The sequence below is a fragment of the Parambassis ranga genome, chromosome 9 (assembly GCF_900634625.1).
Source record: "Parambassis ranga chromosome 9, fParRan2.1, whole genome shotgun sequence".
Classification (NCBI taxonomy): domain Eukaryota; kingdom Metazoa; phylum Chordata; class Actinopteri; family Ambassidae; genus Parambassis; species Parambassis ranga.
This window is the reverse complement of record NC_041030.1, coordinates 22,627,561-22,645,060: the sequence shown is the minus strand read 5'-3', so window position 1 is coordinate 22,645,060 and position 17,500 is coordinate 22,627,561. Positions and strand designations below refer to the sequence as shown.

Genomic DNA, 17,500 nt, shown 5'->3' with positions numbered 1-17,500 from the left:
GTTTCAAAGGGCTCCTCTGAACAGAACCTGCAGGAAGACTTTGTCTCCTGCTGGTGGTGCAGCAGGTCAGATGTTTGACTTCAGCATGTCCACTGACAGACCTGGCGTTAGAGCCGGCTGGTCATACAGTAGCTAACAGGCAGTGGTCTCAGTGAAGTGAAGAAGCTGCAGAGACATGAAAGCACTTCTGTTCAGTGTTGATAGATAATATTAAAGTAATGATTAACCACACAGGACGTTTTATTGTGTGTGTGACACACAGCTGCTCCTCCACAGTGAGTGAGAGGCTTCCTGACAGTCTCAGCTCAGGGCAGAGAATGTCACTCGGTCCAGGTGTTCAGGGGATGAAGCTGCAGGTTGTTCATCATTCAGTGAGTGTTCAGGACTCACAGTGACCAGCAGGGGGCGCCGCCTGCTGCTCCTGCTGCTGCTGTCAAACCTCAGTCTGTTCTCACTGCTGTGTGTGTCTGTGTGTGAAGCTCATGTACAGTGTTAATAAAACCTGCAGGAAACAAATCTGCTCGTTTGTCGTGTTCCTTTAAAATCACACACAGCTCCACCCGACTGTCCCCACCTGACTGTCCTCCACCTGACTGTCCTCCACCTGACTGTCCTCCACCTCCACCTGACTGTCCCCCACCCGACTGTCCCCAACCTGACTGTCCCCAACCTGACTGTCCTCCACCTCCACCTGACTGTCCCCAACCTGACTGTCCCCAACCTGACTGTCCTCCACCTGACTGTCCCCAACCTGACTGTCCTCCACCTCCACCTGACTGTCCCCAACCTGACTGTCCCCAACCTGACTGTCCTCCACCTGACTGTCCCCAACCTGACTGTCCTCCACCTGACTGTCCCCAACCTGACTGTCCTCCACCTGATTGTCCTCCACCTGACTGTCCCCCACCTGACTATCCCCCACCTGACTGTCCTCCACCTGACTGTCTCCCACCTGACTGTCCTCCACCTGACTGTCCTCCACCTGACTGTCCTCCACCTGTCCTCATAGCTCAGACACAAAAGCACAAACGTCTGGACCAAAAGAAGTAGAACCACCCGAGAGATCGGTCAACGTGAGAGATAAAGACGCTGCATTCATACAGGGACTGTTCCCTCATCATCCACCCGTCCACCATCCATCCCCACTTCACACAGGGTCATGGGGTGAAGCAGGTCACCAGAAACACACAGGGACAAACAACCAGCTGCATTTCCAAGAGTTTAAGGAGGCGACTCAAGGACCTGATCACATTTTTAAAAAGCTTGATGGACCTCAGTGTCCCTGGTGGTCTTGGTATCGTTTGGACCCAGCAGCCATTGTTCAGCTAGCTGTGGCAGCACGTCGGGAAAATATGCATCGAGTCATGCAGAGTTCTTCATCAAGCTGAGGCGCAGAGATATGAACATGATCGCAGGCGGACGTCTGTCTTTGAACTGTTCTTTAATTCAGTTTATTATCAACAGTACACAATCTTTAGTTTTGTACAAAGAGGTATCAGTTATATAAAAACACAGACATACATGTACACGTCTGAATACAACCATACTTCAAGTGTCAGGAATCCTCCTGCCTGTGGTCTCCCTCCCCCGCCACGCACACAGAGCAGAACTGGCATCAGCTGACCCGATGATTAACCATCGGCCGCCGTCAGGAGCTAGATGGAAACCACTCATAAATACGCTTCTATGACCTGCAGGCGTGTCGGCACGGCGCCAGGAGCCCGGCGCTGGAATCAAAATGTACATTTTGTCTTGCTGCCTGTTGCCGTGCCGACACAATGACTGAATTAAATAATATTTCATGAACAGTATGGGCCTTAAATATTCTGGTCATGCAGTATGTTCGGGTGACGCTCACTTCATTGCACTGATGAGGAGCGAGCGATGATGGAGGTCTGTGAGCCTGCAGCTGCTACGCCTGGATGCTTATGTTAAGGAGTGTGGTTCAACATGGGGTTCTGGGCCAACATGAGGTCAGGAAAGTTTTTAAATGTTAATTTAACTCTGTTAACTAAGAAGGCTGGGACGAGCTGAGAGACCAGGAGACACAGTGCAGCTCACCCTGTGGCCACCAGAGGGCCACTCCAGAAGTGACTGACATAAAGGTCTGTAACAATTCATTTCTGCCCCCGGAGGCAGAAGGAGGAACTGCACATTGTGACACTCAGAGTTTGCATCTAAACAGAAAGCGCAACGTTGTTTCCAGGGACGTTAAATTGGGGCGGACCGGCTGGGAGACGTTTGTGTGACTTTTGAAGTGGTTAAAGTTGTCAGTGTGGATGGAAATGACAATAATCATAACATCGTAAACACATGGTTTGTTTAGTTTTGGTGTTCGGTAGCTTGTCCCAGCAGGTCCGTCACCTGTGTGCTGAGCTCTCCTGGCTGCTGTGCTTCATGATGCCTCGGGGTTAAAACTTTAAAAACCACTTTAGCTCTGGATGACATCAGATTAAATAAGAAAATATGAAGCATCATCCCAAACAAACGGACTTGAATGATTTCTGTTTCAAGGGTTGTCGGACCTTTTGTTGTGTTAAATGATCAGCTGCAGGAATACAAACCGTCCCTTTAACATCTTGGAGTCAGTTGAAAAAAGTCAATCTCTAAACAATAATACTAAAACTATAAGTCTCTCATTACACATTTGCCTTTTGCTAACAAGTAAACGCATTAAACACAGTATTTGGAAACAACAGGATCCTAACAGGATTTAAATGTAGGTTTTTTCGAGGGACTTTCAGTGTCCTCTCTTTGCAGCCATGTTTGGGCGGGGGGGAAACGTACCGTCGTATGTCCTCATGCAGGGTGAAATCTGGAGGGTGGGGGCTGAGGCGTCCTGGACTAGGAGGCTGGAGGTCGGAGCGCACGGCAGGAGTGGCAGCAGGCCTTGCTGTAGTACCAGTGGCTGCACAGGTTGACCTTCAGAGCCAGCAGGCAGTTTGTGGAGGGCCGATCCTGACAGCTCTCATCTGGAAACACCATCAGTCAGTTATCCTAATCCTAATCCTAATCCTAATGCTGCAGTCTGCTGACGATTGTTTGCATTATTGATTATTGGTCCATGATTAATCAATCAGTGTATTCTGACATGTGATGGACAGACCAGCTTTAGAGCAGGTAAAGACGACGTCCCCGACCAATCAGAACAAAGTCTTCTGTACATCATGTGTGTGTGGACGCTTCTGGAAGACGTTACCTGGCGGCTCGGTGGGGCAGGGCTGCAGGGTGCATGTCTGTTTGGCCACTGGCTTGGTGAGAGGGTCACAGCCTCGGACCAGCTCCCGGCCCTGGTAACACTTCACGTCCCTCATCCTCACTCCCACACCACACGTCTTAGTGCACTGAGGACACAGAGGGACAAAAAACGACACGTCTCAGTGCACCGAGGACACAGAGGGACAGAAAACGACACGTCTCAGTGCACTGAGGACACAGAGGGACAGAAAACGACATGTCATGGTCCACTGAGGACACAGAGGGACAGAAAACGACACGTCTTAGTGCACCAAGGACAAAGAGGGACAGAAAGCGACACATCTAAGTACACTGAGGACACAGAGGGACAGAAAATGACACGTCTTAGTGCACCAAGGACAAAGAGGGACAGAAAGCGACACATCGCTGTCCACCGAGGACACAGAGGGACAGAAAACGACACGTCTTAGTGCACCAAGGACAAAGAGGGACAGAAAGCGACACATCGCTGTCCACCGAGGACACAGAGGGACAGAAACATGTCTTTTCAAACAGAATAAGATAAAAACATTTCAGAGTGTATTTGGACACTCCGGCAGGGCAGCTCGTCTTCACCTCAGACCAGGGTGTGGTGTACCATTTGAAGCACGGCCTCTCAAAGCAGGTGTTTTCGTCCTCGGGCTTCTCGCTGCCTCCGCACGCCTCTTCGTCAAAGATCTGAAACTTTCCCCCGCTGATGCCGACGCACAGGACGATCCTCTGCTTCACGCCGCGCCCACAGGTGGTGTTACACTGCAGGGAAAAACAGCAGGATGTGATCAGTGTGTCACAGCAGGATCCAGTCCACGTGCCGAGGCCTCACCCTGTCCCAGTCTTGGCTCAGCCAGTGTGGAGCGCAGTCCCTCTCCCCACAGGGGTGGATGGCCAGCGGCTTGTTCTCCGCTGAGCACTGATTCTCAGGAACCACGCGACCCTCCGGAGCCTTACAGTACACATGACGCACCGTCTTCCCCTGGCCACACGAGCCCGAGCACTGCGACACACACACCGGGTCAAAGGTCACACAGGATGAGTCACGGTCAGGAGCAGAACTCAACAGCTGCACAGCAACATGGGAAATGAGGTGATGTGTGTGTGTGTGTGAAGACACTCACAGGCCCCCACTCAGACACAGTCCAGTGGCGCTCACATGGCGGCCCGGTGCAGTTTTTGATGTTCGGTAGTTTGGTCATCGGGTCACATGGTCTGGTCTCGTCAGAGCAGCGGACGTCGCGGGTCACCTGAGCCTTACGTCCACATTTAGCAGGACACTGGACGGAAGGATCAGATTATGATCAGCAGTGCGAACAACCGGCTGACGAGAACAGACTGACCGGTCAGGTCCAGTATTGATCATGTATCGGAGCTGAATGTAAACAGACTGATGTCCTCTGGTCTTTCTGTCAGCTGAAGCTGATTTAACCCATAAAACACTAGCATGCTGCTAATGGCTGCTGATTGGTCGGTTCAGGTTAGGACTGATGGGGACAGGAGGTCCTCTATAGGGGCTCTGCTGCTGCTGGTTGGATGTGTCCTTAAAGTAGCTTGTGGTGACGTTGGTGACCCTTTCCAGCCCCCTATAGGACTGGAGGTTCAGACAGTGGGAGTCTCAGCAGCAGGCCAGAAGAGACGAGATGAGAAACACGTCTTACCTCCGTCCACTCGGCCACCTCCCACTGTGGGCCACAGGCGGGGCTCTTACAGACTCGTCTCTCCATGGGCCTCTCCAGGTCGGCCATGGTGCAGAGGTCGCTGTAGACCGAGCTGTCCAGGCCCGGCGAGAGCATCTTCCAGCAACGGACCTGTCGGAACTGGAAACCCTCCCCGCAGGTCCTGGAGCACTCGCTCCAGCTGCTCGCCTCCCACCTGGAAGAGCACAGTCATCAGACCGATGGGTAACCAGCTCTCTGCTCCGTCCTGGCGCGTGTGACATACCTGGGCTGGCATTCTCTGCCGATGCAGAAGTCGTGGACCGGCTCTGGTCTGGTCAGAGCATCGCAGTACATATCGTGCACCTCGATGCCGTCATAACGGACACATGTGACGAAGGACTTCGACACTCCTGACAAACACAAGGCAGAGAACGTTAGGTAGGACGGTCTCCTATCAAACGTCCTGCACAGGAAGCAGAGCAGCAGACCAAGGTCTGAGGAGGAGTCAGAGGACGACAACAAGGACAGGAAACGTTACCTATAGAGCAGGTCATACTGCAGGGCTCCTGGGAGGACAGCTTCCAGCGGTACATGTCGGCAGCGCTCAGCTTCAGGTTCTTCTGGTAGAACCTCTGATTCCCCCTGTCGCACACAAACACAGCTGTGCAGGAAGTGTTGCAGGGAGAGGATGCAGCTTTGATAACATACTCCTGTGAGGATGCACGGGTCTCAGTGTGACCGCCTGCACGTCATCACATCACATAAAAATCACATTCCTCTCATAACCGGGCCGTTCCTCTGCCAGACGTTTATTTGAAACCTCTGAGTTTTACCTCGCCGGCTTCCCTCCATGTGAGCCAGGCTGAGCAGCGACGGCCGGCTGATGGCAGACCCTCTCCTCTGCGTCAGACTTCTCACTTTTTTTGCAAATACTTTGAGTTACTTGTTCCCTCCCCCATCTCCCCTCTCTCGGATGGGAGGGCGTGTTTAATGGCTGCTGTGTTTAGAGCGGAGACCCTGAACATGAATTATGAACGATGCGTGCAGGTCTGTATCTGCCTGGGTTACCTGGTTCTGTTGGAGCGGCCGGACGTCCTCTGCACCGTTTTGTTCTGTCCGGTGTTGTCTCCGCTCTCGTTGCGTTTGTGGCCCAGAGCGAACTCCAGCGTGTCGTTCAGGTCGAACTCGCCGCCCTGCTCCAGCAGGCCCAGCTCGGCCGGCCCCACCTCAGACGAGAACAGGCCGCCCCCCTCCGTCAGCAGCTGGTTGGTGGAGATGTTGATGAGCAGCTCGTCTGGACTGATTCGACCGTCCAGCAGGACCCTCCAGATGAGGTTTGGGGAATCTGGCCCTGTATCCAGGGGTCCACCGTCAGGGGCGGGTTTGGCAGTGCTGCCCATGTGGCTGCTGTTTCCTTCAGGTGGATCAAAATGGATAAATTCAGCTGGCGGAGCCTCAGAGAGGTGATGCTGCTGTTTGCATGTTTATCATTTGACAAGGACGTCAGCCTGTGCAGGAAGCCGAGCCTTTCAGCCCGCTCTCTGAGGGGTAATGGCCTCAGCAGGAAGGCAGCGGTCCGTCCATTACTGCTCATGTTTGTGATGCAGCCATTTTCAAAAGAAGAAAACACCACAAAACTCTGAATTTTTCATCCACTGCTCGTCCTCTTTATGTGTCTCACTCATTCATAATGCAGAGCCTGCAATGGCCATCTCTCTCTCTCTCTCTCTCTCTCTCTCACACTCACACATTCTTTTCGACTACCTGAAAATTTTGGGGCCGCCGCTCCGTCCTGGTCACAGTCGATGGCCGCCGTCTCCTCATACACCTCGTTGGTCTCTTGGCCCTTCTGCCCGTCAGAACCTCCTGCCTCCAGCTCTCCACTGGGGGCCACCTGGTCATAAATGCTGCTGTTGGTGTTGAGCAGACCGCCCACTTCCACTGACACCTCGCCAGCAGAGGTATCTGATCCGGTGTAGACAGGCGGAGGTGGGACGGGCGGCAGGGAGTCTCGCAGAACAGTGTATTCGTAGGTGATGTAGGGCGTGCGGCCGTTCTGGTTCCACACCTGTGGAGGCGGGGTGGTTTTACACAGGTTCAAACAGGGAGCAGCATGTCAGTGAGGGAGGGAGGTTTGACGTACCAGGATGTTGATGGCCTGATCAATGGGGCCTTTGGCGACAATGTACTCGATACCGGTCTCGTACACGTCCATGGGCCGCCGGTATTTGAAGACGGTGCCCGCTGCATGGAAGTTCTGAGGACTGTCCACCTTGTAGGCACCATTAAAGAAGAAGTTTCCAGCCTGGTCAGTGACAGCTAAACGAGATCAAACAGAGAATTACCGATTTGGAATTCAGAGGGTTGATTGTTAATTGTGAGGGGGAGAGAAAAAGGTTGTTGGTACCCAGAACATCTGCTGATTTCTTCCTCTCGATGATCTGAATGTCCCAGGATCCTTCAGGGATTTGAGTGATAAAAGAGTAACCTTGACGACAGGAAGCAGAAAAAAGGTGGCTTTATTTTAACCAATCACATTTCTCTAATGATGTTACATCATTAAAGGCTTCAGTTATTGATTATTCATGTGAGGGCACCATGTAGGTGGGACCCACCCAGAGTTGTGGCTCCACGGCGGAAGTTCCCGGTGACCCTGCTGCAGCTGCTGCCGTCCCCCTGACAGACTCCACACTTATCCAGGGTGTTGGAGGAGAACAGCACGCCGTCACATCCGATGGGCTGAGTGGCAAAAAGGAATGAAATATGTAAATATCTACTGTTGTGATGCATGAAGGGGATTGTAGGTGCACAGAGTGAAGTAACGGAGCTGGACTCACCTCACACTTACCGTCCACGCAGACGCCACGGTAACTGCTGTACTTGCAGGACGTGCCGTCTCGGGCCGTCACCATCAGCTGCCTCTGCCCGTCGGTGGTGGTGCAGTGGAGGTCGCAGGGGTTGCTGGAGATGTGAACATAGTCGTCTGGAGACAAGAGAGAGAAACGGGGGTCAAAGGTCAAACCTCTTCCTCACACTAACAGGGGAAAGATGATCATTTGATGGAGGCGGTTTTTCTAAGGATGCTGAATGATGCTGACCTACACCCCGACCCAGACCCACCATCATGACCCGAGGTCTCAGCTGTGAGGGGCTGAAATCATTTTGTCTGCTGTTAATTTGGAGAAACGTTCAGTCACAGTGGAGGGAGCTGGATGAGGGGGTTACGGCTTCGATGAAGATGCCTCCCTTTAGAGATCTATCGGACAGGTCGGACTGGTACTGGCTGCTTCTGCCATGAACCTGACAGCAGGCCTGGACTCCACAGACCTCAGATGAGAGCTGTCATCATTAGCAGCAGAGCATTTAAGTCCTGTAATCTGTGAGGGTGTTGTTTGTCCAACACATCCCACAGATGCTGGATCAGACTGAGGCCTAAGGACTAAGGAAGTCAGCACCTTGAACTGGTTCCTCAAACTGTTCCTGAACCATCGCTGCTTCGTGGCATCCTGCTGAAAGAGGCCATCAGGGAACACTGATGTTCCCTGACTTTCCATGAAAGGATGGACATGGTCTCAACAATGCTAAGCTAGGTGCTGCATGTTAAGGTTTACCAGCTGAGCATCACACTGCCTCCAGCAGCTCTCCTTCCTCCCACCCTGGTTCCATGTGTTCTCCAGGTCAGAGACACATCCATCAGTGCTCAGACTGTCATGGTGATGGACTTATTCTTTAACCACTACACGCTGTTTAACAGGAACAGAGTGCAGAGTGAGACCTGAGACGGGCTGTGAGGCGTTTCACTGCTGTTATTACCGGGATAGAGAGGCTTCCACTGGTAGTTCTTCCCGTTGTAGAGTTGGGAGTTGAAGGACCAGCACTGCTCCTCTCTGAAGCTCCTCCCAGTGGCAGGACATTCCTGCAGAGCACACACACACAGTTATGTTACACAAATAAACTCCAGTTATTTGTGCATGGATGGGTTTCTGAGAACCAAGGAGCCCCGCCCCGGCTTCACTTTCCGACAGCGGCCGTCAGCTCCGTCCACCGGCAGCGTTTGTTTGAACAACGATGAGAAATAACGTGATGAACTGAGAGTCTGCGTGACTCACTTTAGTGTTGCAGAGATGATATTTCTTTGCGGTTCCTGTGCAGGTCATGTTGTCCTTCCCAGCAGCAACTTTCTTTCTTTGGACAGAACACAAACATTTGGAGAAATAACAACATGTTAGAAGTTTGTGCTGATCAAATCGGAGTTTTGCCAGCAGAGATTAAAAAGCAGTTACTCCAAATCTGCGGCTCATGATGGAGTCCTTCCTCTGCTTTGTCTGACGTGTCACACTGCAACAGCTTGTGTGTGAGAAATAAAACACAGAGTGTGTGTGTGTGTGTGTGTGGTGCAGACCTCTGCTTCAGGCAGTGTCTCTCCTGCGACATCACCCCCCCTCCACAGGTACGAGTGCAGGCCGTCCATTTGGCCCACTCCCCCCACCAGTACGTGGTCACCTCCAGTGCCTCCTCCAGACTGTTGGAGGCCACGCCCTCCTCCTGCACACACACACACACACATGCTGTGATAAAGAGCATCGCATCCTGCTCCTGAAAGCTGATTTGTGTCAGCCAAGGTAAATAATCCAGAATTTAGGCCCTGGAGAAAATCACTCCAGCTAGAGTGGGATTGAATCCAGATAGACTTTAATCTGGATACGTTCAAAGGTATTTTCAAACACACGTGTCCACGCTAAATCTGGCTTAACCCGGTTTAACCCGGCTTGTGGCGCCTCGTAAAATACAGAGTCCGTTCAGGCCGTGGTAGGACCACGTGTGCGCATACTTCACTTTTTTTTTTTGTCCTGTGTCGCTCGTTCTTTTGTGTTTCGGTTCTAAAAGCAGTTTATTCCTTCGTAGCCCTGTGGAAAGGGGGGGGGGCAAAGCTGTCATAGTTTGACGGTTGTTTACGGAAGTATCAGTGAGCCAGATGTAGGCCAATCTGGGTGGACTAAAATCAATCCGGATATATCAGGATTCACGTTGTTCAGATATATCCAGATACGGCCCGAATCCCGCTCTAGCCGGATTGATTTCCCCAGTGTGAACGGGGTCTTAAGTTAGAAAGCTACACAGTGACATTTTATGTTGTCAAGCTTTAGCTAACTTGCTAACATGAGCTGGTAGACGGTGCTATCCCACTGACTTCTACAGTGACCGTCATTTCTTCTAGCAGCTAACGACACCTCGCCCATGTAGAAACAGCTGAAACGGACACAATAAATCCGATGTTATGTCTTTATTTCTCTCGCTGCGCACCTTCTCTATGATTATCGGATGATGTTTGGCTGACTTTGAAACGCTCCAGCTCAGATGACGGCCCACAGCTTGCTCACAGAGGCAGAGCTCCTCTGTGCTGTGTTCGGGTGCTGTTTGGCTCAGTGATAACTCTCACATGTGGCTCTGCACTGCTGCTGTTCCAGCCTAACGTGACCACACTGCTGCTGCTTTTAGGAGAATTAGCACGGGGCGCTGGTGGCGGCAGGAGTCCAGCAGCTGCAGCAGCAGCAGGTAATCAGGTGTGAACCAGCTGGAAGCATGAGGACGACGTGCGTCAGAGGCAAAGAGAACCCCGGCGGACGCACGTCAGGCTGTTTTGTGCGGGCGCTGCGGCGTGTGAAGACGTTCGGCATTTCACACATTCCTGATGTGCATTAGCAGCATTAGCTGTGCGTTCAGATTCATCAGGGCGACCGCTGGAATGTGCACTGAGCTCCTTGTAAAGGTGTGAGACAGAGCAGCTGTGAGAGAGGGCGAGAGACACTGCAAATACCAGACAGACGGCGTAAGTGAGAGAGTGACGGGGGAGATAGATGGGCACCGGAATTTGGCTGAGGATTGATTATCGGTTATTATTTTCACACTAGCATTATCAGAGTGGCGTACCTGCAGCCCCTGGTGGACAGGTTCCCCACACACACCGCCAGCGTCAGGAAGCCCAGCAGGACCACGCCCGTCTCCCCGCACTGTTCCCACGACAACACCCTCATCCTGATCGATCACAGAGGAAGACACAGGTTAAACACATGTCAACAAAACACCCAACATCCAGCAGCTCCTGAGCTGTCCCTGACCACCAGACCTCCGTCGGTCCAGCTCTGGTCAGCTCCTGTCTGTCTTTCTAGGTGGAAGATGGGAGTGAAGGGAAGTGTCCTTATGTGAGCTGTGAATGGAGACATGGGGGGGGGACAGTGAAGGCAGCACATCAGGACTGTTTGGACTGACGGCCTCTTCACTTTCTGAGTGAAGACTAGAGACAGCTGCCTGCTTCTGTCCCAGATTGTCCTAAGCAACAATAGATGGACAAACCTTGAAAGACAATCACAAATTTGGGCGAGCTAAGGCGGTATATATATATATATATATATATATATATATATATATATATATATATATATATATATATATATATATATATATATATATATGTATGTATATATATAGATTATATATATGTATATATACATATACATACATATATATACAAAACAATGTATTTGCAGCCGGCTGTAAACATGTCTTTTTCGCAGTTTAGCATGGACGTCGGTGTGGGTGTGAGCCAGCCTCTAGTGGACACACAGAGGAACTGCAACTATAATTTTGTTTGTCCTTTGTGTGAAACCACATCCAGGTAATATTAAATTATCTCACATTCTCTGCATGCTTAAAGCTTCGTGTTGGACTTTCAGTGCTGCAGCAGACATCAGTGTGAGGAAGAGGAGTCACTGTGTGAGCAGAGCGCTGCAGAGCTGCTGGTCCCGGGCAGGGACAGCTGCTGGAGTCTCTGCCTGCAGCGTCCACACATGGACAGGGGAGTGCTGGATCCAGACCCCCCCCCCCAAAAAAAAAAACAAACAAACAAGGAAGAAACACCAAACGGAGAGAGAGACATTCAGGACTGCAGCGTGCGCTGCAGCGTGCCGGCTGCAGGTTTCTGAGTGGACTGGCAGTCCAGGGCCGGCTGGCGCTGCCAGGTGGAGGGCGACACAGACAGGCTGTTGAGAGGCTGCAGGTGTTGGAGACAGAAGTTGGACAGCAGAGGGTAAAGCCTGTGTGAAAGTTAAACAAGCCTCAATGTGCTGGAAGGACGAAGGTAAGTTTCCTACGGCTGCACACAGGTAGGCCTTTGTTTGGCTCCTCAGACTGTGAGGAAGTGTAGATGTCTGTATGTAAAGGCTGACATGAAGCGGCACAGACATACAGGAAAAGGAGGGATGGAGCTGGATCTGCGGGTGGAATGACTCACCGAGGCCTCATATTTAAATGTAAAGTGTTCATATACATTCGTCCCGGGACAGACGGGCTCACGGTGTCCTCAGGTCCAGTTAGCAGCCTTGTTAAATAAGCAAACAGCTCGTCTCGCCCTGTTTGCTGTCTGGCTTTCTCTGGCACTAAATATTGGTGACAGGTGTCTTAAAGCAGGCGCAGCAGCACCTGGACTTCATTATCCAACCAGACGCAGCTGGAGCCCGGCCAGCTGCCAAACACACACACACACACTCACTCAGTCAGACACACACACACACACACAGTCAGACACAGCTACACACTCAGCCAGTGGCGTGACTCAATACACACACTGTGCACGTTCATTCTCAAGCTTGAGCCACGTGCACGTGCAGGTATGCAGACGCCCAATCATGGAAGACACACACACACACACACACACACACACACACGACTAACCTAAATGTCAAACCAAACCTAAACACGGCCTGAACGTCTCACTGAGCCACAAACATCTGACCAAACACACTCAGCCTGTGCATCTGTCTGTTCAGTGCTGTCACACACACACACACACACACTGTGTGTGTCTCATCCAGACAGGTCTTCCTTTTTCCTTCGTCCCTCTGCTGTCATTTCCCAGCCAGGGGACAAAAGTAAACACCGTCCCCCTCGTCCTCCCCCTCCCCGCCCCCTCACCCCTGTGCCGTCCCCACCCTGACGGCCTCCTGGGGCCCCTCACTTCTCCATCTTGTTTTTGTAGCCCTGGCAGCCTCCGCAGACAGACAGACAGACAGACAGCAGTAGTCTGTCCCCTGAGAGGCTGGATCGGAGCAGACCGATATATCAGACCAATACTGGACGTTTATTGTCTCGTGGTCCACCTGCAGCACAGAAATCACTTTAGTGTTTCAAAGTGCGGATTCTTCAACGTCTGTCAAAACACACCACGAGCCACTTCACAGCATCCTCCGTCCTGAGTGGACACATCAGCCATAGAGGACCTCCTGTCCCCATCAGTCCTAATCTGAACCGACCAATCAGCAGCCATTAGCAGGATCAATAAATGCTGAGCTTTTTGTCCAGAAGCAGTGAAATGGAGGTCTCACAGCGCCCACCTGGGTGCCAGTCTCAGTGCTGGACTCTGGGTCTGCTGTGTGGAACCCTCCAGGCAGGTTCAGAGGTTAGATGAGAGCGTCCACTGGCTCAGCTCTCTGTCCACAGACCTGCAGCCAGCACAGGATCACCTGAGGGTCCAGAGCCTGAGGCGACGGATCAGTGTGACCTCACTGTGACTGTAAATACATATCGATGAGTGTCTATGACATCATCATTCTGAGGCCCTGTTGGAGGCTCTGACCGTCGCCATGTTGGCAGCATCATAGTCTGCATTCACTCCTGACACAGGCGAGGAGGTGGAGCCAGGGAGGCAGGAAGCTTACGGTGATGTTTTAAAGCCAGCCCCCAGAGGCCACAGGGGGAACTGCAGTTTTTACAGCTGTCACATGCAGTTAAATGTAGATAATGAATATTCAGCTTGACTTGAAAACAGGAAGTTCCAGCACCGGAAGTCACCTGTCATGAAGTGAGCTGAGGGCTGGTCAGAAACCGCTGTGGGTCTGTGTGGGCTGGACCAGGATGTCTGCCACTCAGAGTCTGACTCCTTCGTACAGAGGCATACTGAAGACAGGCAGGCTGAGGCCAGGTCAACCAAGTCAGGTTTCCCCCGAGGGCAAACAGAGGCCGGCTTGAATTGCTCACACTTGAACTTTGACCTATTTATTGACTCACTCGTCAGAGTCAGAGTCCATCTGTGGATCAGATTCACTTCAACCAGGCCTGAGCATAGATCTAAACACTGTCCAATAAACATGTCAGCAGCCGGCTCTGGTATGCACAGCGGAGGATTTTTGTTTAGCTCATTTTTATAATATTAAAACTTAAACATTTGCATAATTGTGGGCGTGGCCACATTGACTGACAGGCGGGTGCAGACTCTTCTACTTCCACCTCAGCGGCTCATCAGAAACCTGCGGGTGATGTCACAGACATCTGTCCAATGATAGATCAGAGACGTGTTTTAGTTATGGTTCTGTGAGGCAGTCCCTGGTGGCCACTGGAGGAACTGCAGCTTTGCAGCTTTGGGGCTTCACCTCTCATTTCTTAGTTAGAAGACAAATCTTTTTCCTCTGTTTTCTCAGTTGCCATGGTGATAACCCCCCCCCCCCCCCCATCTATCTGAAATCTGATTCTTTGCCTGAAAAAAGCAACAATAACAAACATGCAGGCATTTCTCTTCTAATCATCAGATCAGTGCTTCTAATTTGTCAGAGTCAGGTTTCATCCTCAGACGGAGGAGAACGAGCTCTGATATCTGACACCCACGGCTCCCGGCCAACCACGCGTCAGCAGCAGAGATCCTTCTGTACGAGCAGACTTCAAAGTTCTGTGTGTGAAACTGGATTTCAGTGCTCTGCTTGCAGACCCACAATAAAACCCAGAATCTACTGTTTGACAAGTAGCACTGGCACGAGGCTTAGCCTCTACCTCACACACACACAACACACACACACACACACACATCTCCACAGCTGACACGCTTCCAGACAGACTTGGGCCTCTCCAGGAACACACACACACACACACATGCTGGCACAAAAACACACACAGACTCTCCTGAACCAGAGTCAGAAGTATTTTGTGGATTTGTTTTGGTCTGGTGCAAAACCAAGTCCAGATGTGCCCCGTAAACACACACACACACACACACACACATTACCAGAGAGCAGAGGCTAACCACACCGGCACATGCAGACATGCAAAAGCCAACACAGACACACACTCATCAGAAAAGTAACACAACTCGCACAACTCTCACACAGTCACCAGAGGAGCTTTCAAATATTTACCCACTCACCTCGCCTGCAGCAGTCCAAGGGCGTCCACGGTCTGTGTTGAGGATGCCGCTCAGTGTGTGTGTGTGTGTGTGTGTGTGTGTGAATGTGTGTGTGTGTATGTATGTGTGTGTGTGGGGATGTGTAATTGTGTGTTAGCGTGCCAGCGACAGTGGTGGTGTGTTGGTGCTGTTGCTGTGGAGTGAAGAGGGAGAGACAGACAGAGGGAGGAAGAAAGTGAGGAAGGGAGGGAGGTAAGGTGTGCTCTCCCTGCATCCCTCTTCCTCCTCCTCCTCCTCCTCCTCCTCCTCCAGCAGGAGCAGCAGAGTGGCAGCAGAGGGAGAAGGTGGGAGGATCACGGTCAGCCCTGGCTGGCTGCTGTGCTTTTTTTTCTCTCTCTAAATCAGACGGAGTTTATTAGCATCCACTGAGGCACTCTTGGCTATTGTCTGCCTCCATCTTTGAGAGACCAACACATGCATGGACACACACAGACACACTGGGGACAGCAGGGAAACCCCCCATTTCCCACAGTGCTCGGCTCCCCTGGGTCCTCCGCTTCAGTGTCCGGATGTCCTCCTTCATTTTCTCAGCTCGCCCTCATGTGGACTTTCTGTAAGCGGATCATGTCTCAATTTCTGCCAAAACAGACACTGACGTGCTGTTTTAAACAACATTAATAAAGTAGTGCACTAACAACATGAGACGCTGCTAATCTGTGGATTTAGGACGGCTGTGATGTCCTGAATTTTATCCAATTGGAGATCAATCTGAGCTGAGTGGACAGGGAGGAGAATGTGAAGTGAAGTTCAGCCTCAGTCTCCTGAAGAAGCAAAAACAGATGGAGGAGGCCGGCGACGCAGACGTAGAGAGGAGTGAATGATGAGAGGAGGACGAGCAGACGTCTGTCTGAGGACCACCGTGCCGTCCTCCCTCCTCTCCTCTCCCCTCACCTGCCTCGCTCCTCTTCCTCCTTTATTACGACTGCTGCGTATGTTTTTCTGTATCTGCTGTCAACTCTCGGCGTCTCGCTCGTCCTCTCCTTGTGTCTCCGTCTCATTTATCCACTGCTCTGTCTCTCTGCAGCGCTGCACTTGTTCTTCTCTGTCTCTGGATCTGATGGAGTTCTGCTGGTGTCTCTGATTAATCCCGGCCAGAAGCAGAAGAACTCCAACATGTTTGTACACAAATCACATAAGAGAAACTTTGCTTCGATTATTCTACCACGGTGTAACATAAGAGCCGGGCTCTTCCACAGAGTGTGTTTTGGGAGTGAAGATAACAAACATCTCTCTTAGGCCTCCCTCCATCCAGTCCTTTCTTTCCCTCTCCTGAGCCTGCTGCCGGTGAGTCTGCTGGCTACATTAGCCGCTGCTCTGCTCCATCGCCAGATTTACAAGCTGATAGAGAGAGTTCGGGGAGGCTGCCAGCCCAGAGGAATATGCCAATTAGAGCTCAGCACCCTCCACATGACAACAACATAAAAAGCTATTAAGAAAGCGGGTTGGTGTGCTTTTTGTGTGTGCCCATTTGCAGCGTGCCAAACAAAGTCTGGAGTCATTAGGGCTGCAGACAAAGGAGCAATTAAAGCAGTTATAAATGCAGCCGCTCAGAGGAGGAGAAAACTCTTAAATGTGTGAAAGCAAAACACGGATCTGTGTGTGAGAACAAACACATGATGTGAATACAAACAGCAGGCCTCATTGTTTCAGATTCATGGACTCCACTGCGTCAGAGGGAGCGATGAAAAGGGCCGGCGCTGATCCACACATGCCGCTGGACCAGCGTCTGCAGGAGTCAGAGCCTGGAGCGAGTGGATGAACCAACAAGCAGTGTCACAACCTGCAGTTCCTCCAGTGACCACTAGAGGCTGGCTCCAACAATGAGCTGATCCCCGCAGACCGCCATGTTCAAATGTCCAAACTCACAGCAGAAATAAATGTGTTTACAGCCTTCCGTTACATGTTTGTCCATATGTGTTAGTCATGAGCCGCTCGGTACACGTGTGTCGGTTCTGGGTGTTGTTCGGTTCAGAACGTGCACATCAACTAGTGCAGGAGCCATTTTCTCCCACTGGCACAGAGACAAATGTTGCAGAATTGGCGACTCTCTGACTAAATCTGCTGACTTTCTAAACCTTTTTGTTGTCAATAGCGACTAGCCACGAATCTGGTGACTGTATCTGGTGCTTTTGGAAACTGTCGTGAAAACACGCGTCGTTCTGCAGCAACCGTGAGCTGCTCCGCCGCCCTAAAGCACTGGCAGGCGGTCAGTCTCACAAGAGCTTCACGCACCCATTCACCACGCCCACGCCGACATTCAGACCAATCACACAATTCAATTCAATTCAATTCAGTTTTATTTATATAGCGCATATTACAATCAGACATCGTCTCAAAGCGCTTCAGACTGTGGCAAGGAAAAACTCCCTTTAAGAGGAAGAAA

The 17,500-nt window shown here is 51.4% G+C and overlaps 2 protein-coding genes across 5 annotated transcripts in view; one reads left to right on the top strand and one right to left on the bottom strand.

Annotated features, from left to right (window-relative positions):
* fras1 (Fraser extracellular matrix complex subunit 1) overlaps nucleotides 1-17,500 on the top strand; it is a 379,111-nt gene that overhangs the window by 263,505 nt on the left and 98,106 nt on the right. The gene's annotated exons all lie outside the window — the stretch shown is intronic.
* LOC114442033 (ADAMTS-like protein 2) lies at nucleotides 2,837-12,306 on the bottom strand. Its single transcript, XM_028415292.1, has 19 exons — nucleotides 12,181-12,306; nucleotides 10,827-10,925; nucleotides 9,292-9,438; nucleotides 8,999-9,074; nucleotides 8,703-8,805; nucleotides 7,727-7,872; nucleotides 7,505-7,628; nucleotides 7,297-7,377; nucleotides 7,033-7,208; nucleotides 6,654-6,957; nucleotides 5,958-6,303; nucleotides 5,428-5,531; nucleotides 5,173-5,299; nucleotides 4,890-5,103; nucleotides 4,353-4,508; nucleotides 4,061-4,231; nucleotides 3,814-3,990; nucleotides 3,200-3,344; nucleotides 2,837-2,972 (listed from the first exon to the last, which is right to left on the bottom strand). Exons 1-19 carry the CDS (start codon nucleotides 12,216-12,218, stop codon nucleotides 2,845-2,847), a joined length of 2,862 nt encoding a protein of 953 aa, XP_028271093.1. The 5' UTR covers nucleotides 12,219-12,306; the 3' UTR covers nucleotides 2,837-2,844.

What these genes read in the sequence shown, in the direction of transcription:
- LOC114442033 (XM_028415292.1), bottom strand. Translation starts at nt 12,218, where the DNA reads ATGTATATGAACACTTTACATTTAAATATGAGGCCTCG. An exon ending in ACACCACACCCTGGTCTGAG is followed by an intron (nt 3,345 to 3,813) that starts GTGAAGACGAGC and finishes CTGTGTCCTCAG; the next exon opens with TGCACTAAGACGTGTGGTGT. An exon ending in CTGCCCCACCGAGCCGCCAG is followed by an intron (nt 2,973 to 3,199) that starts GTAACGTCTTCC and finishes TGGTGTTTCCAG; the next exon opens with ATGAGAGCTGTCAGGATCGG.